Here is a 21,180-nt window from a genome sequence, read left to right on the forward strand (position 1 = left end):
AGCGTGATTGGATTTGCCGAGAGGGGAACAACAAGTTTCATTGTGGATTAAAAGCAATTCTTGGAAGGATTCAAAGTCAACAGAAACTGCGCGGGGAGAGGGGAGACGGGAGACCGAAGCAGCAAAGAAGGTGCAGAAGTGAGAGATTGAGGTGATTTCTTCTCTAACCTTCTCCCTTCCGTCTCTCTCCCTCTCCATCTCTTTTCCTTCCTTGTTTCGTTTCCAGATTTCCATCTTTCTGATGCCGGGATCGAGAAGTTAGGGATACCTAGCGACAGTTTGCATGCAACATTCATTTTTATCGCCTCATCGATCTCGTCTCCGGTCTCCTTTAAGAAGCTCCGATCTTATTCTTGTGGTTGGATCGTTTCTTGTGCGATACTTCCAAAATTTCTCATTTTTCTCGACGCCGCGTTTTGTTCTTGATTTTGATTTCACTATTAATTCACACTTAGGGATCTTGTTGGATTTTTGTTTTCTCTGATCGGAGGAGGGAGCAACTTAGGCTAAGATTGTTGGAAAACCTTCTTTTTGCAGTTTCTTTTTCTTCCTTTTTTTTTTGTTCATTTGCTCTCTCCTTCGCCGTTGGCATCGTTAGTTTCTCACCAAGTTGCAAACTTTCTGGATGTATTGCAAGCCGAAAAATAAAAAATAAATAAAAAACAGAAACCCGTAAATCTTCCGAGCTTATCAGATTTTTCCCTCATTCAAACGACTGCTGCTTTCCTGTACTCTATAATATTTTTGGTGCCTTCAACTGCTGAAGTAGGTCTAGCTGAGTAATAGTTTGCAATGAAGCTCCTGGTGCATGTTGTCGAAGCTAGGAACCTTCAAGCTATGGATCTGAATGGACTGAGTGATCCTTATGTGAAATTACAGTTAGGAAAACACCGAGCGAAAACTAAGGTGGTGAAAAAGAATCTCAACCCGTTTTGGGATGAAGAGTTTGACTTGCAAGTGGGAGACCTTAGTGAGGAGCTCATAGTGAATGTTTTGGATGAAGACAAGTATTTCACTGATGATTTCTTAGGCCAGGTGAAGGTGTCACTGTCCAAAGTGTTGGATTCTGACAACTTATCACTTGGGATGACCTGGTATCAGTTGCAGCCCAAAGGCAAAAAGTTGAAGAGCAAAGATTGTGGTAATGTGTCTGCTTTCCATGCATGCATAAAATTATTGGTTAATCTGTTAATACAGCCGCTAGGGTTGTTTCAGCTAATGATTAGATATGAAGATGATGCTATATCTAAATTCTTTACATCAGTACATGTTCCAACAAACAGGTTCTCTTATCAATAATCATGTTTAAAAGTTTGTTTCCTCTCCAATTCATAATGACTTTTCCTTTTTCTCGTTGATGATTGCATGTATGATTTTATAAGTAATTTTCTTTGTGGTTTTATCCTGCAGGTGAAATTTGTCTCACTATTTCCTTGTATCAAAAAAACATTGAACAAACAGTGCGTTCCATTTCTGATGATCTCGTATCAAGCTATGATAGATCAAGTGAGTTAACCAAGGGAAGGAATTCAGTCTCTTCCAATGGCGACACAGAACACACTGATGTGTCAGAAACTAATGAAATGGACACTCTCAAGGAAGACAAACCAACTGCTGTTACTTTTATGGATCGAGTGTATCAGTTTTTTGGTGGGAAAACTTCTGGGACTATTTCTTCTTCCAGTAGGGATGTTAGCCCTGAAAAAGTTAAAGTCTCATCAGCAGATAACATTTCAGAAGAGCAAACTGTTGATGCAGGTTCTGATATCCCATATGATGAATTATTGAAAAGCATAATACCAAAGTTAGAAGGAGTTGATATGCCTGCAGGTTTGCCAGGAGGTGTACTTGTTGACCAATCTTATTGTACTGCACCAGGTGATCTGAACTCGCTTCTCTTTTCACCGAGTTCAAGTTTTTGGCAATCACTAGCTGACATTCAAGGAACAACTGGTTTTCAAGCTGGACCTTGGAGACTAGAAAATGGTGGAGAAACCTTGAAAAGAGTGGTCTTATACACAAAAGCTGCAACAAAGTTAGTGAAGGCTGTGGCAGCTACAGAAGAGCAGACTTATTTGAAGGCCGATGGGACAAATTTTGCTGTCCTGTTAAGTGTAAGCATACCTGATGTTCCTTTTGGTAGCTTTTTCAGAGCAGAAATTCTTTTCTGTATAATGCCAGGACCTCACTTGCCATCTGAAGAACAATCATCACGTTTGGTAATATCATGGCGGTTGAATTTTTTACAAAGCACAATGATGAAATCAATGATTGAAAATGGAGCAAGGCAAGGATTGAAGGATAGTTATAGTCAGTTTGCTGATTTACTATCACAGAATAGAAAACCAGTTGATCTAAAAGAAACTGCTATGAGCAAGGAGCAGATTTTAGCTTCTTTGCAAACTGAGCGGGAGTCTTACTGGAAATTGGCGTATCGATTCTTTGGGAACTTTACAGTCATATCTACTGTGGTTGCAATGTTGTATGTTCTCATTCACATTATTCTTGCAAATCCTAGTACAATCCAGGGACTTGAGTTTCCTGGAATAGACCTGCCAGATTCAATTGGTGAAATTGTTGTTTGCGGAGTTCTTGTTCTACGAGGACAGCTTTTTCTAAATGTGGCAGGACGCTACCTACAGGCCATGAAGCAAAGAGGTAACAGTTGTGTATGGCCTATCATGATTTTGCCCCAAGCTACTTGATTACTTTCAAAAAATACTTCTTGTTTCAAGTATTTACTCACGGAGTCACAGTAGATGTTTCATGGCCTTCCATATTCATAATTCGTGTAGTGAATTCAGTATATAAATATGCAGGTAGTGACCACGGTGTCAAAGCACAAGGGGATGGATGGTTGCTAACTGTTGCTTTAATCGAAGGTAGTAGCTTAGCAGCTGTGGATTCAACTGGATACTCTGATCCTTATGTTGTCTTTTCTTGCAATGGAAAAACTAAAACTAGCTCAATCAAGTTTCAAGCACTAAATCCTCAATGGAACGGTAACTATTCATTTACCTTTTTTTGCAATGTTTTTTTATACCACATGGTCAGTGCTTTATCATCTCATTATCAGTAACAGCCATGCCAACCTTACATAATGCTAGCTAATCTTCCTTGATTCCGTTTCAAATTGTATTCGTACTTTAAGTATTTTTCTTTCGTTGCTTTAAGTCAATGGTAGAGTTTAGCTTGGTTTTAAATAGGATAAGTTCCATATCCTATCACAGCAGAATTTTATTCCTCACACACTTGCAATTGTATCCAATTTTCATATCCCATATAAATACTGTTATGGGTATGGTACAGTCAGTATCCATAAAGTGGTGTTATAAAAGGTTTTTAGTTAACATCGACCAAATTAATAAGTATCCAGTTTTAGTATCTCATATGAATACTGTTACAGGATTGGTACAGTTTCAGTATTCATAAAGTGGTGTCATAAAGGTTGTTAGTTATCATCGACCCAATTAATAAGGAAATATTTCTGAGCTCGTTTTACACAGAAACTTTAAATTATGCTGCCACATCTGACCGATTTCTGTAGGAAAATTTTCCAGGATCAAATTAGGAGAATGATGGTTCCCACCTCTAGGAATCTTTACCATTTCCTCACAATCTTGTTTTAAATTTGTTACAAGATTTTTCACTAATGTATCTGCTGCATGGTCATTATACAGTCCTATGCATAGGATCAAACAAAATGCACACTATAATCATGTCAATAATTGCTGTTGACTTTCAATGCAACCTTTGCCAAACTCTAATTGTATCTGTCTTAACTTTTCAGAAGTTTTTGAATTTGATGCTATGGATGATCCCCCATCTATGATGAATGTTGATGTTTATGACTTTGATGGACCTTTCGATGAAGCAACATCTCTTGGTCACGCTGAAATTAACTTTGTAAAGTCTAACTTATCAGACTTGGTGGATGTATGGATTCCTCTTCAGGGGAATTTAGCACAGACATGCCAGTCTAAGTTACTTTTGCGGGTTTTTTTAAACAATACACGAGGTAACGACATTGTCATGGAATACATAACGAAAATGGAGAAAGAGGTTGGGAAAAAGGTTAGTTCTGTCTTAAACTGGTTTGGACTTCAAATATAGTATACTCATGTCATTTCTTGCACCTTTTAACCTGTAGATAGTAGTACGGTCCCCTCAAACAAATTCTACCTTTCAAAAGCTCTTTGGTTTGCCACCAGAAGAGTTTCTCATCAACGATTTTACCTGTCATCTGAAGCGCAGAATGCCTACACAGGTGTTTCTCTTATTTCTACTTGCTCACCAAGTCATTTTATTCAACAGTTAATCTCTTGTTTAATTAGTATAACATTTCGTGTGCTCAAGATCTAATTTACATCTTATTAGCCATGGCAATCATGATTATGTAAAACCAGTGTAGACTTGTTTTATAATATCAAAAAAAAAAAGGAATCATATGACCCTGTTATGAACATAGACATGCCGTTCTACATGAGATATGTGCTATTCTTGTGGGGTGTATGGTTAAGCAAGAGACATGTTTCTTATTTTTCAGGGTCGCATTTTTCTGTCTCCTAGAATAATTGGTTTCCACACGAACCTTTTTGGACACAAAACGAATTTTTTCTTTCTTTGGGAAGATATTGATGACATACAAGTGGCTCCTCCATCACTAGCAACTATGGGAAGTCCTTCTCTTTTAATCATCCTTCGCAAAGGCAGAGGCATGGATGCAAAGCATGGAGCTAAGGCAGTTGACCCAGATGGAAGACTTAGGTTCCACTTCCAGTCATTTGTTTCATTCAATGTTGCCAACAGGTAACGGTGGTAAAAGATTATATGTTGGGATTCTGTTCGTTGAAACTTATTTTAAATTTAAGATGATAAGAATCAATATTGTCCACAGGACAATCATGGCCCTGTGGAAAGCAAGAGCCTTGAGCCCTGAACAGAAGATGCAGTTACTTGAAGAAGAATCTGGAGCAAGGAATCTAAATAGCGAAGAGAGTGGGTCTTTCTTAGGCTTAGAGGATGCTAAAATGTCAGATGTTTTCTCCTCCGCTATAGATCTCGATGTAAGTTCATTCTTCCATTACCTATGCATGCTTGTTCTTACCAAACAGGAATCAGTAAAATAAACTTTGATGCATGATCAGATTAATTCACTGATGGAGTTATTCGATGGAGGTCCTTTGGAGAAAAGTGTGATGGAAAAAATTGGTTGTGTTGATTATTCTCTTTCTCAGTGGGAAACCGTAAGAGCAGACGTGTACCAACGGCAAATTCACTACAAGTTTGACAAGAATTTGTCCCGTTACGGAGGGGAAGTGACAAGCACCCAGCAAAAATCTCCTCTGCCTGATAAAAAAGGATGGCTGATTGAAGAGGTGATGGCTCTCCAAGGTGTTCTTCTGGGGGACTATTTCAATGTAAGCTTCATTTCTCGCAAAATCATAAGGAATTGTGTTGTGTATAATATTGTCAAAAAATGTCTCACCAGCAACCTATTCTCCTCTGTCCTGCAGCTTCACTTGAGATATCAGATAGAGGATCTGTCCGCAAAACTGAGGGCATGCAATGTCGTTGTATCATTAGGGATAGCTTGGCTGAAGAGCACCAGCCATCAAAAGAGGATAACAAAAAATGTTATATCGAATTCATCACTTCGACTGAAGGACATGTTTACTCAAATTGAGAACAAACTCCTACAAGCAAAGTAGAATCGTGTAGCATAAAATCATCATTCTTTGGCGGGTTTTAGGAAGCTAAAGTGTGAGACAAATGTTAATCAATGCCAAGATTTGGATAAAGGCCAATGGGCAAGCCATCTTCCGCCGAAATTTTAGCTAACAAGAACATAGAGGGAAATGCAATGTGAAAAAAAAATAGTGTCACCATTGTTTTAGTTTGTTTGACATTGTATTTGTTGTATCATAGGTGATTCGATTTGATTTGGCCACACAAAGAGTGTCCATTTCATGCCATTAAATTCTTGAATAATATATGAAGACATTAAAGATGTGATTACTAGAGATGAAGATGTTGCAATGGTCTATTAGAACCTTCTTTCGATCGAAGAAATATTGATCTTGCAAGTTTGTATTCTAGTTTTAGTTCAAACCAAATGATCCAATTGCACAAATTTGATGGTCAATAAAAAGAAAATGGAGTCCATGCCGACCAATTTAGATTGAGTGGTATATTCAAAAGTTAAGTTTTCTGTGTTTAAGGAAAAAAAATCCACGTTTATTTTCACAGTGAAGAAAATTCTAGGTGTTGAAATCGATCATAAGGTAAATCCGAAAACAGCTCCGTGCCCAACAGTTTGATTTTTCATTACGTTAATTTTTTTTAAATAATATATCATATTTAAAATTTAAACTGTAAAAACTTAAATAAATCATGTTTGCATTTCTCGGATGGTGATTTTGATGACAGATAGAAACGGTAGCAATTGATACGACGTGAAAATCATATCATTTGAAGCAATGTACAATCATAAAAAATAAATTAATTAAATATTCTAAAAATAATTTTATAACATTATAAGCCTATGAATGAAATAGCAAAATTATTTTTAAAACATGCTGTGCTGTGTTACCTATATTTTATGACTGATATTGCCGAAATAAAAAAATACATCAAAGAAAAGATTGGGAAAAAAACTGCATATTCTGTCGGCAAGATTACAAAATCCTGAAATAATATTAAAGAGTGCGTAGGATCACGTTCCATGATTCCAGACTACCATCCAAGTTCAAGAATGTGTGCAACCTAATCTCTATTTATTGATGAGCAGAAGCTTCAGGCTTCTGAAACCTACAACGGATAAAACACACATTCAAAAAACAATTGAACAAGGTCAAGGGTTTAGGTTTAATCACTTCATCTTTGATTGAATTCATCCCCAAAAAGAATCTGCATCAGGAAAAAATTGTTTTGCTTGATTATGATCCGAAACTTCCCCGTTAAAACCACTGAACCTCCAATCTTTTACATCTCATCTGATTGATTTGGGTAATATTTGCCGGGATTTTTGGATACAATGGTCGGGAGTCTCCATGTGCAAGTTTCTTCTGCTTTATGTCGCCCCACAGCATCTGTATTGAAAAACAAGAAACAAAAATAATTCACTTCACTACTTGCAAAGAAAAAAATAACCTGACTTTCTCGCGTACAAGTCATATTCCTCTACAAGTGCATACAGAAGGTTTATCAGACCAGAGATTAAGATGGTGAGACAGGCGAGGAAGAGGGAAGGAATTTTTCCTTTTTCTTTTGTCTACTTCAAAGAAGAAAAATTAAGATAAAATATCAAAATTAACCTTTTGATTGTCTCATTCTCAAAGTATACACATTATCAAAGTTAACCTAACTTTCTAGCTTTCACATATAGAGGAAGGTTTATAAAACCAGTGGTTAAGGTGATGAGACTGGATAGAAAAAAGCTGCTTGTCACAATAGACTCCCGTCACAAATTTGTGACGGAAATCTATACCGTTCGATTTTAAAGTTAAGATTAAATCCTGGCCGTAGATTGAATGGGTGATTGCGATGGTCTGAATTTAATCTTCTATTTTAAAATCGAACAGTCCAGATTCCCGTCACAAATTTGTGACGGGAATCTGTTGCGACAAGGATCCCAACTGGACTGGATAAGTATTTAGACCTCTACTTTAAGATTGTTCCCTTTAGGAGAGGAAAAGGAAGGAAATTTCCCCTTTTTTTGTATTTCAAGGGAGAGGGGAAATAAGACATACCTAAATTAACTTTCTCATTGTGTCATTCTCAAAATATTTAGGGCTAAATGGGTCTTTTTAATTCTTCGAACTGACTAATCTTGGAAGTACTTGACCCGGCCTCACGAAAGTTTGCTACAAACTACCAGGATAAATCCGAGGATCCTGACGATCGACCTAGCTACCACATATCTTTGAAGTAACAAAAAGTGCAGAAAGAAAATTCCAAATTGCTCCTTTCTTCTCCTTTTTGATCTTCTATCCAAATAAATAAAAGAAATGACTGCTTTTCTTCTCACCTCAATTTGAACTCCCTTCTTCTCAAGCAGACAACATAAAAGAATGGATTACTACTCACTAGAATGCATATGTGAACTTCTCAGAAAGAAAGATTTAGAATAAACTTGGTTTGAACTGATATTGTGATGAGTTACTCTACGTGCAACTAGTGTTGAAATGATGGTTGGGGTCTCTGTTAGTACCACATTGGTCATAAGGTGCTGCAACCCAACAAAACCGATGCTTCCCATGCCTCATAGTTGTCCTTCCAGGTCACATGGTGTGTTGCAAGCTATGTAGTAGGTCACCAAGTAATTTATGCTAGGTACCCTCTATTTGTTCTCGCATTAGCAGAAAAAAAAAAGAGAGATGATGACCCCATGGATTAATGACATAGGGTCCATACATGTAGCAAAATAAACCCAAGTGGCTAGTCATGTTGAGGAAACTCATCCAGAGGAGAGTGAAAATAAAATACCCACACGTTTTATTGATGAGCCAGGAATAAGCCAGGAATAAGCCTAGGTGGGTCAAGCCTCTGAAAACCATATTTAGTCATTATAGATCATGGCCAATGGAAGCTAATGAGGACATTGCTTATTTCAGATGCAGAAAATTGTTGAGATGTCATTAAGGACAAGTACCTAAGTGGAATGCCATTTTGAGTTGAAAGACTTTGGCCAAGGATGACAATTAACTTAATAAACCTAACTCATAACCCAAAATGCTCAAGGTCCAATTTAGTGCTAATTCATTCACCTAAGTTTCACCTAAGTCTTATAAAATCTTATTAGCCTACAACTAAATTTAGGTGTCACAATTTCTCAGTTAAAAGTTTGATGTTCAACCAAACCTAAAAGTTCAACTTGTATCAACCAATTGACTATCTAACAGGCCCATTCCAATTGTATATCAGCATGCTAATGACTAGATTTGCTACACTAACGCATAAGATTGGCATCCCACAGATGGAGGATAACTTAATACACTCAATCATCTGTTGAAAATATTCGCATCCAATTTCATACCCCCACATTAACTTCACAATTTCTCATCATGCTGCAAAAGGTTGGAATCCGCCAACCTCGATCGGCCCCCCGACCATCTGTGAGGAGGTAAATCACAGTGAATACCCCCACATTAACTTCACAATTTCTCATCAGAGTTTGGGGGCCACAATTTCTCTCAGAGTTTAAACTGAGGTGTCACATCCTCTCTCTTCTCCTTTGACATGCTGCCTTCCATTCTCTTCATAGACTCATGCATAACCTCGAAGAGCCAAAGGCCAGTTAGGGTGTAACTGCCACAAGAGCCAGAATTATAGTTCACCTCTCTGAAGGGACAGGTTGGTAGGGCCAGGACCCATGGAAATATCGGGATTGGATATTTGTTCTTAATTTCAACTAAAGAACAGCTGGAATTAAGTCATACCTTTTGTATCTTTTTCCAGATCCACATGGGCAGGGAGCATTTCTACTTATTTGCCCACTCTTTGCTAAATTAGACCTTCCAAGATCTAATGGTGATGAGCCCATTAGTTTTTGTACCTACAAAAAGTGCAATGATTTATATTCTGCATCATGTACATTCATTTCAACAATAGACAAGAGAAAATAAAAATCTTTTGCCATTTATCATGAGCTGACAAGTTTGAGGAGAATACTTCACATAACATTTCCTTTCAGATCTACAACACAACTAACCCAGAGCATGAAGCTAATATTTCAATAAAATCCTAGTCCAACTGAAACCACATAAGAGAAGAAATTATGTAATCCTTATTTGGATGTGCCTGCCTTAGCAAAGAATGTTTTTTCCATTCTAAGGAATGTACACAGATTTTGCAGAGGCAGCTTGATTAACATGAGGATGGAAATATAAGTGAACAGCAAATGGATCCAAAATATGGAATACAGCAGCCAACAAAAATGAAATCTGATAATCATCCACAGCAATTCATTGTGTTTTAGAAGTATTGCATAATTTTGAAGTCCATAGTAAACTAAATCTCTAGTTTTAGAATTTACGTTTCATACTATCTTCAATTGTTTCTTTCAACTTGTTTATCATTATGAGACATGAAAAGTTTAAGAGAGTGCACTTCCTAAAGATGGGATTTTCCAGTTACTTGAACACCAAGTGGAGATCAAGCACTAGAAATGAAACAACACATCAAGCATACGAGTGCACGCCAATTGAATCATGTATTGATCTGACACAATGGGTCGCATAATCTCATTATAAGATCCAGCCATCACATAAATCTACAAAATAAAGATAAATCTCAAATAACTTGCTTGCTGATGCATTGTAAAGAAGATATACACAACTTATGAGTGAGTTATCATACAAATGCACAAGTCTGCTTGTTTGTAAAATCATTTTGGTTCCTCTGTTTAACGGCATTCTTCCTACAGCATTAAAATGGATACAAAGCAATTACCTCACTAAAGCTCGTTGGCATGGGTTTTCCTTCCTCTTTCAATTTTTCAATCTTCTTTTGTGCCTCATTAGCCCATGAGTATTTTGCTAAAACATGTTCAACATCAGCTATTGTGGCATTGCAATGCTTTGCTGCATCCTGTTTATGGCTGTTCTGCAAATTCTATAGAAGAAAACAAACTCCATTTGTACCAGAAACTAGGAGAAAATTTTAAATGTTAGGTTAAATTTGAATTGTCCAAACATATTGATCATAATTGACAGAGAAATAAGCAGAGTTAATATCATACATATTTTGAACAAATGAAAGAATACAAATTAAAGCAAGTGCATAAGATGATTATAGACATAATAGAAGTGCAGAAAAACCAATAATGGAGTAATCATTAGATCAAGAAAGAAGCAAACTATGATAAAGGAGAATGTTAATAGCTATCTGATAATCATCCAAAGTCCAAAAGTTTTTATTTGTTCTAGAATTGTCACCTATGACACTATTTTAAAATGAATCATCAAGGTCGACTTATATGTAATAATTTGAATAATACATGTGAATCAGCCAACTGTTGAACAAAAACCAGTTATTGTCAACAAGGTTGTCCATTTCAAAGCACACTATTCTATCACAATACTGAAGGTTACTGTCTCCTTATACAGAGTACGAGTCCTGAACACTTGGTCAAAATAAGAGCTCATGATAGTCCTCAAAACTTAATTTTAATCAGCATCATACCAGACATGCCTGACTATACAAAAGAACCATGACTATGTCCACTTTTGCATTTACCCCATCTTGGTCATGTGCGACAAAAACAAGGAACAACATACTATTGATGTTATACTAATACATAAACACAAGTGAGTTCCAACAAATTATCGTCATTAAGAATTGGACAAAACCCGTCTTATCAGTGATTTTTAACATGAAATTGAGCAACAAGGAGACAATCCAATTATTTGGGGCTATCTCATCACTATGGATAATGTAAGATTGCTGGTAGTGATACACAGAACATCTATAAATTAGAGTTTTTGTTAGGTTTCTAAGACCTCTCACATCTTCTTAACAAGAAATTGAACAATGCAATAAAATCAGTATGAAGCACCCCCTTCACAAGACATAAAATATCTAGATGATTGTTCTTCGCTTATCAACAGCATAAAAAAGTGGAAAACTTCAGCAAGTTTAAATAGATAATGAAGTAGTTCATCGTATCTTCAACTGTTCTATCAGATTTTAAAAAGGCCGAATAGGATATATCACTGATGTAATCAATTAGCAAGGTTATCAATCAATAATAAGTTAAGATTGATTTGCATGAAATAGTTGAATCAGTCAGAAGTCTAATTTATTTAATTAAAAATACTAGCTTTATGCAACCTGCAAAGCTCATCTTACGGTTCTAAAATATGCAAGTCCTCATCTTCCGAACTCCAAAATCAATACGTTAAGAGGAGAAAATAAACAAGCATACAACAATCATTGTGCTTCTCTTACAACTACGGGCGTCCCCTGGAAAGGACTAAAAATAAAAAAGAAAAATGCAACACGAAGGATAAATCAACTCAAACCTTTCCCGATGGATCGATGGCGCCGAGGTAACGAAGAATAGCAGAGTGCTTCTCGAACGCGCCAGAGATGGTAGCCTCGCTGCATCGGCCTGCCTCAAAGTTCCTCAACGAGCCCAGTGTTCTCGCCCTGTCCATCTGATCAGCGAATTCTACAGAAACCGAATCAAAGACCAGTCAAGAAGAGGGCTTAGGAACGGAAACCATCGAAGTTGCTCCTAACCGATGAGTGAGAAGCCAATCTTGGAAGCGGAAGATTCGGGGGAGGGCTTTCCTGTGAAAGCGCTCTTGACCTTGTCGAACCACCCGAAACTCAGTCGGCGAGGGGCGGAGGAAGAGATAGACCGCTCAGAGAGGCGCGGGGAGAGCCGTCGGAGGAGAGAAGCGCGGAGAAGAGAAGCCACGGCCTGCCTCGCCATCGCCATCGCCGTCTCCTTCTACTTCCCGGGGAGCGGAAATCGGAATGGCGATAGCCGCCGAGGGTTGACGAGCAGGTTCTAATAGGGTTGTGATCGTTAGGGCCCCATGCTTCATTCTCCAATTCGGAGAAGGGTAGGAAAAAATAATGGGGGAAAAATAAAAAATGTGTTCTTAATTATCATTTTTCAAGGGCGTTCTTTATTTTCAAAACAGCGCCTAGTATATTTCTATTCTAAATATATTTTTATTTTAGTATTATTTAAAGTTACAATTTTTTATATTAAAATATTTTTTACCAATCAAATTTATTCAAACTTAATTAAATTATTTTAATATAAATTTAAATAAATTAACTAACTTTTATAAAAGTGCTCCATGATAATAATTTTATTTAAAGTAAACTAAAAAAAACTAAATTCATGTACTTTAACATGTTGGAATTTTATTTTACTTTTTTTAATATAGGAAAAATAAACTTATTTATTAAAAATATTGTCAATCACAAATAAACTTTTATCATGTTATAAATAATAAAATATGTACATAATCAATAAATTTTACATAATATAATTATTTATTTAATATATTTGTTACTATTAAATAAACATAAATAAAATTTATCGAATTAAACATTAAATTTGTCATAGACGTTGAATTCATTTATTTAAAGATTCAACCAATTTACTTACAAACTCTCCTTTTAAACAGGATTTTCCCTTTTTTTTAACTGGGTGCAAAATTTAGCTCATCCCTAATATTTTTGTTTTTATTGATATTATATATTTTTAATATTTTAAAATTGCCCTATTTACTTAAACATGGCTTGAGTAATTAAGATCCGTATTAAAGCGTTTAAGCAACAGATAAACAACAATTAAAACCTAAAAGCGAAACGAGAGCGATAAGAACAAACTGGCCAGGGAGATGGTCATGGTAGCTACCTCCTCTGATCCTCAATCTATCGTCTTCCACCCGAATCTATTCTCATTCCCAATCCCCATCGTTCTACTACGCCTCTTGGTCAAACCGCCTACTGCCTTTCCCTCTGCTCAAGGCGGAGAAGTAGAAGAATCGCCTGCAATTTGCGCAGCCCCATGGGTTTGTCGGACCTCCCGAGATAAAGCAAAAGGGAGAAAAAAAAGAAGGAAAGAGAAGTTTCATGTTCGGTGTCAGATCTCTGTCCGTCTCTGCTGCTTCAGTTCGTCTGTTTTCTCGGCTTTGGGAGACTGACTTACATCGGAGAAGAGCCCGTCGTTCATTGGTTCGGAGCCTTTCTGTGCATTGCCGCGGTCTGAGGTGGTTGGTTGGGATCATGCCTTTTGCGTGTCGCTTTGTAGTTCCCGTCTAGGCTTTCACATTTCGTGTTTGTGGAGCTGTTTTTGATGAAAAATGGGGGGGTTTACCCTTTTTGCAATAGGTTTGTTTGATTTGGGTGGAGATTTACGCCATTTCTCTCATAGGTTGCGGCTGTTCTGCTTAGTCTTTACCTTGCCCCAGCTTCTGTTGGTTTCCGGAGATTAGGTATTTTCTCGTTGATGAAATTGCCTTCTTTCCCCCCGCCCCCTTCAATTTTAGGAAAAACTCAACTTTTGTTGGATCTACCTAGTTTTTATCTTGTGTGATTCTCGAGGAACCTTCAAAACCGGATTTTGATATTTAGTCGGACCAAGAATTGATTTCCGAGGTGGAATCCAAGGTGAGAATTGATGTCTCGTTGCCCATTAAAGCAATCTACTGCGATCTGGGTTTAACAGTGTTTGAATTTTGCCTTATCTTAGCAGATCTTGGTTTATTCAAGTCAGCAGAAAAATCGTATAAGCCATGGCTGGGGCAGAAGACAAGGTTGGCGTGATCAATGACTGGGGCTTTCCAAATCCTAGCCCAAGGACTTTCATGTCGAACTTTTTGAGCGAGGATTTTGGTTCGAGGTCATTGTCAGACTCCTTTCAAGGGAATGAAGGGCTTCCTAGAGCATTCCAGATGGATAGTGTGGACAGAGTTTACGAGGCATCAAAGTATCTCTCATTCGAACCTAATTGGTCTGGAGCTCATAATCCAAATATGCATGGAAATCTTGCTGAGAGAATGGCTGCTAACGGTTTTAATGTGCCTAAACTTAATACTGCCCGCATTCCGCCAACTAACTTATCATCATCTACAGATGTGCGGTCTCCATATCTGACTATCCCCCCTGGTTTAAGCCCCACATCATTGTTAGACTCTCCAGTATTTCTATCAAATTATATGGTATGAAGTCATACTTTCTGTTGTCAGTTATATTGATAGATTAATCAGGAAACAAGAATGAATGTTGGAAATCTTTGTGTTTTGATATTGTGTGGGGGATATTCTTTCTTACATCTCGCTGTCATTTTCTGGAATGTTCTAAGTTGAATAGTTATAAGCCTGGGATTTGAAATTTCTTGGCTATGATTACTTGGAACATATGAAATTGACGTGTTATGTAGTTTTATAGAGCATTCAGAAAATATATCATTTGCTGTCTCAACATACCAAGCCTCATGTTACTGGAAAACATTCTAACTGTGCTGGTTCAATGATACATTGTAATGAGTTGAGTTGAAGTACAATATCAAGATAGTTAGTTTATGCTGTGATAAGCGTATAAGTATCCACCTTTAGATTACCTTGACAACATTTGTTCTATGCATTTTCCCTTTTTAAATTTTGCTGTATCTATTTAGTTTATTTTGTGAAGACATTCTATTCCAATTAACATCAGAAGTAATATATGTAGTTAGTAAGCCCAAGGGGACTTACAGATTACTCTGCAGCCACCTATTTCTATATTTGATTGCTATGGTATTATATTTTTTTTTCAGTTTTAGATTTGTAAAGAGTGAACTTTCTTATTCCTTTAGTTTAAAATAGAGATCCTGTAGGACGATGAAATTGATTGTATAGAGATACTGTAGTATGAGTAGATCAGATCTTACAATTATATGGTGGAGGTTCTTTAGGAGAGTTTATGTTCAGTTCTGACAAGTTTTTTGATCTGTAGCTTGCATCATAATGTTCCTCCTTTTTGGTTGGTATGAACAATAAAGAAATCTTGAGATATGACATTGTTTTACAGATGAGATAACATTGTTTTAGTCATTTGCATCGATAAAGTGATCAGTTATAACATTTTTGAATAATTTTTTTGAGCTTTGATATGGATGTCAGTCTTGTATATCAATGATGCACCCCTAAATGTATGCTTAGATGTCTGATTTCTTGTCGTAATTATATTGTTAGGCTCAATCATCTCCTACTACAGGCAAGCTTCAAATTTTGTTGGATAATAGTACTCAACCAACCTTGCACGTAGCCTCAGAAGCTCCTTATAAAAGTGATGATTGCATTGAAGGTGCATCTGGATTCTCATTCAAGCCCCCATTTGACACATTTTATCCATGTACTAAGATAGTAAGTCCTCTTTTCCTTCTTTAACTTTATTCAACATTCTTGTGATGGATATGTTGTGAAAAAACAAAAATCCATTTCGATTATACTTAGAAAGCAACATCAATTAGGAACATCTGCGCGCAAACTAGAGAGTTTTCAGATATTTTTAAGCCTCAATTTATTAGTTGAAATAATGCATCTAACAGTCTATGATTGTGGCCTGCTGGTTTGGGGGCTATTTGGTTTTTTTTTTTCTAGAGTCCTCTGGTAACATAATAGTTGCCATATAAACAACATACTTAATATTTCTTATTTAAATAATTATATGGAAAAAGAAGATTGAATAAAAGAATTCATAATCAGCGAGTCCACACACACACATCCTTGGTGCAAGTACCTCGGTGCAAGTACCTCAGGCAAAGGGATATACATGGTTCTGATAAAATATCAGAAAATGAACTGTTTATTATTTTTTGCACCAAGCCTGATTGTTTTTTATGTCTGCACAGTGTGTGATAAAATTGCACCACCATATTCTTCTTTTTCCTTCTTACCTCATCAACTAAAAAGATAAAAATGCACATATATCTTTTATGACATACTGAAAGTACATCACTTTATTATATGTTAGCCTAATCAAAAGTTTTGACAAGTGTAGAAATTATATGCTGTAGACCGAAGATCTGTTTTTTACAATTATTATCTTAAGTAACAAAGTATTGAATTTTGAATATAGTTTGTTATATTTGGAGGATAAATTCCACTTCATCCTTGTTGATGATGCATTACATATAACTCTAGAATTTTGACCCTGCCCCTACGATAACAAACTATTGAAAAACATCAAAAACTATTTACATGATTATGGATTTATTGTGAAAGCTGGTAGCACTTTCTAAGAACTCAAGATGTTTTCAAAATTAAAATATTTTTTAATTCAATTAGCTTCCTGGTCATGTTATTCTGGATTGGCCAGTGCCAGAAGTATTACTATATAAAGTGATTTTTTAATAAAATTTTGCAACATAAGGTGATGCTTATTTTAATAATTTGAAACAATTTCCATTATGAACTTTCTTTAACATGTATTCTTGCCTTTATGAACCTCTTTAAATCCTTGGTCAAATTTTGAACACAAATTCTTGTGAACCTTGTAAAACGATCATGTAAATTAATTGCTCTTTTTAGTAAAATTTGAAACATATCTAATCAGTTGTTTGCTTTCTCTGTTTTGCTCTTTTATTGTAATCTAGTTGATGGCATGTTGATACTACCGGATTTGTCACTCTGTCACCTTATTGCTCGTTTTCATTTATCTCCTCTCCTCTGGTTTCATAATGTTTAGTAACTCTCTGATCTCGCCTATTTCACTTTATATATGTATATATATAGACCATGCTGGAGTGTAGAAAACAATACACTCAAAGGTTAATGTAAGAATATGACATGTAGTGTTGTTAGAAAGGATAAAATAAAAAAAGAGTAAGAGCAATTGAATGTGATTAAATGGGAGAAAATTGATTGTGATAGTATGAGATGGTTAAAGATGACCACTATATTTTTTAGTGAAAAGAGTAAAATTGGAAATACATTAGCTAACTTAATATAAAAATAATTTAATTAATTAGAGAATTACTAGTGAAAGGGATACAGGGAGATTAAGAAAACATTAAATAATGAAATTAAAAAAATAATTTAATTAATTCGAATATTACTTGTGATATTGCCTATATAGAGCAATAGCTGGGACAAACCTGATTTACTGATGATGATGATAACAAGCCAATAGTTATTGAATTCTCCTTTGGTCTTTGGGTTCAACACCGCTTTGATGCATGCTCATATGTAGTCTATAGTTTTTGAGTACTTTGATCAACATCTGTCCAAATTAATCCCTCGCATGATGGTCCTACTTTTCAAAGTGCTTGGGGATACATTTTCCCTCATAATCAACAGATCTTGATGGATATGTCCACCTTAGGTTGCTTCAGATGTTAGTCAGCAACAAACATTATCAGATATTGGCATATGTTTTGAATTGGAGAAAGCTAAAGAAATAGGAACTCCAGAAATTGGCACTATGAATTTCCAAAATGAAGAATTCAGTTTTCAGGCTGAAAGTAAACAATCTGCTAGTGCTAATACTTCGAATCAGAGGTCTGATTCCTGTATGGGCAGCACCCATTCTGGGCCCTTTGATGACCAACAGGATGGAGATATGGACCTCAAGGAGGAATTTTCCTCGGTTGCTGTTCCTGCGCCAGCAGAGGATGGTTATAACTGGAGAAAATATGGACATAAACAAGTTAAAGTTAGTGAATTTCCAAGGAGTTATTATAAGTGCACTCAACCAAATTGTCAGGTTAAGAAAAAGGTGGAGCGCTCACAAGAAGGTCAGATTACCGAGATTATTTATAAGGGTTCCCACAATCACTCTAAGCCGCCTCCAACTCGTCGAACTGCTGCATTATCTTCCCATCCTTTTGGTGACACGCAAATGGATGGCCCAGAGCAGCCTGATTTACAAGCAGGTGGTTCTGATAGTCAGCCAATATGGGCAAATACAAACATCAGGAATGAATCCCACGACCGGCAAGGAGACGCCCTGGAATTTGCCTCACCTGCCCTTGTATTGGCTGAATGTAGAGATTCTTCGACTACTGTTCAGCATGCTCCGGATGAACCCCATTTATCGTCCGATGTAGTGGATGTTTCCTCCACACTGTCCAATGATAAAGATGATGGTGATCAAGTAACTCATGGAAGTGCATCAGTGTGTTGTGAGGGTGAGGGAGATGAGACTGATTCTAAAAGGATGTGAGTTTATCTTTAGTGTAACTTCTTACTGTGAATGTGTGAATACTGTTTCTTGAACAAAGGCTAGATTTTCATCACGCTCCATATGCAATCTTTGTCTTGCTTCAAAATTTTCTTTTTTCTGTTTCAGGAAGTTAGATACCAATGCTATTGAGATGAATGCAGCTTCCAGAGCAGTCCGTGAGCCAAGGGTCGTGGTTCAGACGACTAGTGAGGTCGACATTCTTGACGATGGCTATCGCTGGCGCAAATATGGGCAGAAGGTTGTCAAAGGAAATCCAAATCCAAGGTAATACTTGATGACACAACATGTATTCTGGAATGATGACAAAGATTTGATTTCGGAAATTGCATGATCCTTGATCTGCTTCCTACCTAAGTTTATTCTGATATTTTCTGAACTGCTTACAAACAAGTCTAATATCTTTGTGATTCAGAAGCTACTACAAGTGCACACATCCAGGGTGTAATGTTCGCAAACACGTGGAAAGGGCAGCCCACGACCTGAAATCAGTGATCACTACATACGAAGGCAAACACAACCATGAAGTTCCTGCTGCAAGGAATAGTGGCCATGGAAACTCTGCTACCTCCATTGCTGCACCCCAATCTCAAGGAACACTCCCAAGACCAGACTCAGCCCAAGCCAGCTTGACGAGATACGAGTGCCCGCCTCTCAATCCTGCATTTGCACTGTCTGGAGCACAGCAGCTAAGACCAACAACCAGCTTCGCTTTCGGGATGGTGAAACCAGGATTGACAATGACTGGATTGGGCTCGATGCACACAATGAGCTCGCCAGTACTTCCAGCTGTTCATTCTTACCTCGGGCATCATCGGGCTCTTGAAGGAGGGTTTGCAAAAGCAGGGCCAAAGGTTGAAGCAATTCCAGAATCAACCCTGACCACATCGAATGGAGCTCTGATATGCCAAATGATGAATGGGACACCCGCGAGACCTCCAATTTGAATAAATTCAATAGAAAAACAAAGAAGATAGCAAAGATGTCTTTACCATCCGTGAGGATCTTTTTTTCCCATTTGATGTTTTACTTTCTGGTTAAGAATGTAAACAGATTCTGTTTAACACTCATCAAGAATATCAAATACGGTCTGAGTAACAAGCCTTCTGTTGCTATTGTGTTGCCAGCTCATGCTTGGGCTAGGCAAGACTTGAATTGAACTTCTGCTGGGCCGGCTGCAACTTTATGATCCAGACCACCTGATTAAGCAGTTCGACATGTTCATTTCTCAATCTCATTTTTTTTCCTTTCAAACCAGTTCAATCTGAACCAGCCAGAAATATTCCTCAAGGACAAACTTTAGAATCCAAGTAACATGATCAGACGATGCCTGAGGAGCAGCAGTGTAGAAGCTAAGACACTGTACAGAGAGCAATTATTGCAGTATAAAAATCCAAAAGCTGCATAATACAAAAAGGAACCACAAGATTTCTTTGTTTGAATACTAAGTGAAGTTCCGGGCGGCCTACGGAAAGGAGCCACTGCAGTTGATTGCTGCGCATACAGTTCGCCAATTCCAATCATCATTATCTTCGACAAGAGGCCATGGATTCCTTCCCAGATCTTCTGGCAACTTGTTTTGCCCATTTCATTCTGCTCCTGGATGCCTCCACCCACTACAGGCCATTCTCCCATCAAATCAGAACAAAAAGGCAGCAGCGCCACAGGCAAGTCCTCCTCTTTTCCTACTGAAACTTTTTTTGTTTTTTTTTTTTGCTGAAAGCTTGCATTAGAGGCTCTGAACAATGGCCTTAGAACAAAGATAGGAAAGGTCTCACCAGAGAAAATGAAACTTGTGATGGTGATGGGCAATACAAATAAGGAATTATATCAGCATCAAAAATACAATAATTGAAAGAAAAAATAAGCAATTGTTGAGTTTGGTTAAAATAAAATGTCTTCGATTCATAACTATTCTATCTTCCCATTTGACAAAATAAAAAAAAACACATTAACATAAAAAAAGAAATGATTGAAAAAATAAATCAATAATTATTTGATCCACCTAAAAAGATGTTTCAGTTTCACAATTGGTCTACCTTCTCATTTGATGAAGTAAGTTCTCTTCAATTGAGCAAGAATTTAATTTTATTAAAACTTGTCTAAGACAATGGAAACAATAGCATAGTTGGCACTTGAAAATTCAGAAGGATAATTGCAGTGCTTATTTTTGCTTTGTGGCTGGAAACTCGCATAATCTTTGAAGTCGTAATGTCTATTTTATGCTCGAGCTAGAAACCACCCGTTTGCATCATTCGGACCTCTTTATTGTTTGGACCAGTGTCTTTTATTTTGTGGTGGTGTTCAAAAGATCTAAGAAAGTGTGGTAGGAAAGAACTTTGAGAACATATTTTGCCTGATTAGTTGTCATATGAAATAGTAGATTGAGGAGGATTGGTTTGAATTTTCGAAAAAAGTAGACGTGTTGCTCGAGAAAAAAAAAGAGGAATTTTTTTTGTTGAAAAAGCTAAAGTAAAGGTTGAATACAAC

The 21,180-nt window shown here is 36.9% G+C and overlaps 4 protein-coding genes across 6 annotated transcripts in view; 3 read left to right on the plus strand and 1 right to left on the minus strand.

Annotated features, from left to right (window-relative positions):
- The window catches only part of LOC141825608 (C2 and GRAM domain-containing protein At1g03370-like), a 4,045-nt gene extending 3,895 nt beyond the window's left edge, over positions 1-150 (plus strand). The window contains exon 5 of the mRNA XM_074712993.1: positions 68-150. Coding sequence (XP_074569094.1) covers positions 68-150 — 83 coding nt within the window. The remainder of the gene's footprint in view (positions 1-67) is intronic.
- A 642-nt stretch (positions 151-792) lies between these two features.
- Positions 793-6,106, plus strand: LOC141835818 (C2 and GRAM domain-containing protein At1g03370-like). Its single transcript, XM_074723194.1, has 9 exons — positions 793-1,141; positions 1,411-2,658; positions 2,820-3,002; positions 3,791-4,074; positions 4,151-4,267; positions 4,547-4,809; positions 4,898-5,066; positions 5,148-5,420; positions 5,517-6,106. The coding sequence occupies exons 1-9, from the start codon at positions 793-795 to the stop codon at positions 5,709-5,711; spliced, it is 3,081 nt and encodes a 1,026-aa protein (XP_074579295.1). The 3' UTR covers positions 5,712-6,106.
- Positions 6,107-6,644: 538 nt separating this feature from the next.
- LOC141835826 (uncharacterized) lies at positions 6,645-12,494 on the minus strand. Its single transcript, XM_074723205.1, has 5 exons — positions 12,244-12,494; positions 12,024-12,172; positions 10,453-10,614; positions 9,441-9,556; positions 6,645-7,091 (listed from the first exon to the last, which is right to left on the minus strand). The coding sequence occupies exons 1-5, from the start codon at positions 12,443-12,445 to the stop codon at positions 7,073-7,075; spliced, it is 648 nt and encodes a 215-aa protein (XP_074579306.1). The 5' UTR covers positions 12,446-12,494; the 3' UTR covers positions 6,645-7,072.
- Positions 12,495-13,365: 871 nt separating this feature from the next.
- On the plus strand, positions 13,366-19,787 carry LOC141835902 (putative WRKY transcription factor 2). Of its 3 annotated transcripts, none has more exons than XM_074723313.1 (6): positions 13,366-14,136; positions 14,219-14,687; positions 15,702-15,872; positions 17,833-18,668; positions 18,799-18,957; positions 19,106-19,787. In XM_074723313.1, the coding sequence occupies exons 2-6, from the start codon at positions 14,262-14,264 to the stop codon at positions 19,635-19,637; spliced, it is 2,124 nt and encodes a 707-aa protein (XP_074579414.1). In that variant the 5' UTR covers positions 13,366-14,136; positions 14,219-14,261; the 3' UTR covers positions 19,638-19,787. The 3 variants fall into 3 exon arrangements, with proteins under 3 accessions (XP_074579414.1, XP_074579405.1, XP_074579420.1); XM_074723304.1 differs by having other exon boundaries at positions 14,222-14,687; XM_074723319.1 differs by having other exon boundaries at positions 14,222-14,687; positions 19,109-19,787.
- The last annotated feature ends 1,393 nt before the right edge of the window (positions 19,788-21,180 follow it).

Source organism: Curcuma longa, chromosome 1, assembly GCF_044706935.1.
Source record: "Curcuma longa cultivar G26 ecotype Majalengka, Jawa Barat chromosome 1, ITB_CL_G26_1.1, whole genome shotgun sequence".
Taxonomy (NCBI): domain Eukaryota; kingdom Viridiplantae; phylum Streptophyta; class Magnoliopsida; order Zingiberales; family Zingiberaceae; genus Curcuma; species Curcuma longa.

Bases quoted from the DNA above. Each gene is read 5' to 3' on its own strand.
- LOC141835818 (XM_074723194.1), top strand. From the start codon at position 793: ATGAAGCTCCTGGTGCATGTTGTCGAAGCTAGGAACCTTCAAGCTATG. The intron at 3,003-3,790 runs GTAACTATTCAT...TTAACTTTTCAG, and splicing joins ACTAAATCCTCAATGGAACG to AAGTTTTTGAATTTGATGCT. The intron at 4,268-4,546 runs GTGTTTCTCTTA...CTTATTTTTCAG, and splicing joins AGCGCAGAATGCCTACACAG to GGTCGCATTTTTCTGTCTCC.
- LOC141835826 (XM_074723205.1), bottom strand. From the start codon at position 12,445: ATGGCGATGGCGAGGCAGGCCGTGGCTTCTCTTCTCCGCGCTTCTCTC. The intron at 12,173-12,243 runs GTTAGGAGCAAC...CGGTTTCTGTAG, and splicing joins GATTGGCTTCTCACTCATCG to AATTCGCTGATCAGATGGAC. The intron at 9,557-10,452 runs GTAATTGCTTTG...CACTTTTTGTAG, and splicing joins TGCCAACGAGCTTTAGTGAG to GTACAAAAACTAATGGGCTC.
- LOC141835902 (XM_074723313.1), top strand. From the start codon at position 14,262: ATGGCTGGGGCAGAAGACAAGGTTGGCGTGATCAATGACTGGGGCTTT. The intron at 14,688-15,701 runs GTATGAAGTCAT...TTATATTGTTAG, and splicing joins TATTTCTATCAAATTATATG to GCTCAATCATCTCCTACTAC. The intron at 15,873-17,832 runs GTAAGTCCTCTT...TGTCCACCTTAG, and splicing joins TTTATCCATGTACTAAGATA to GTTGCTTCAGATGTTAGTCA.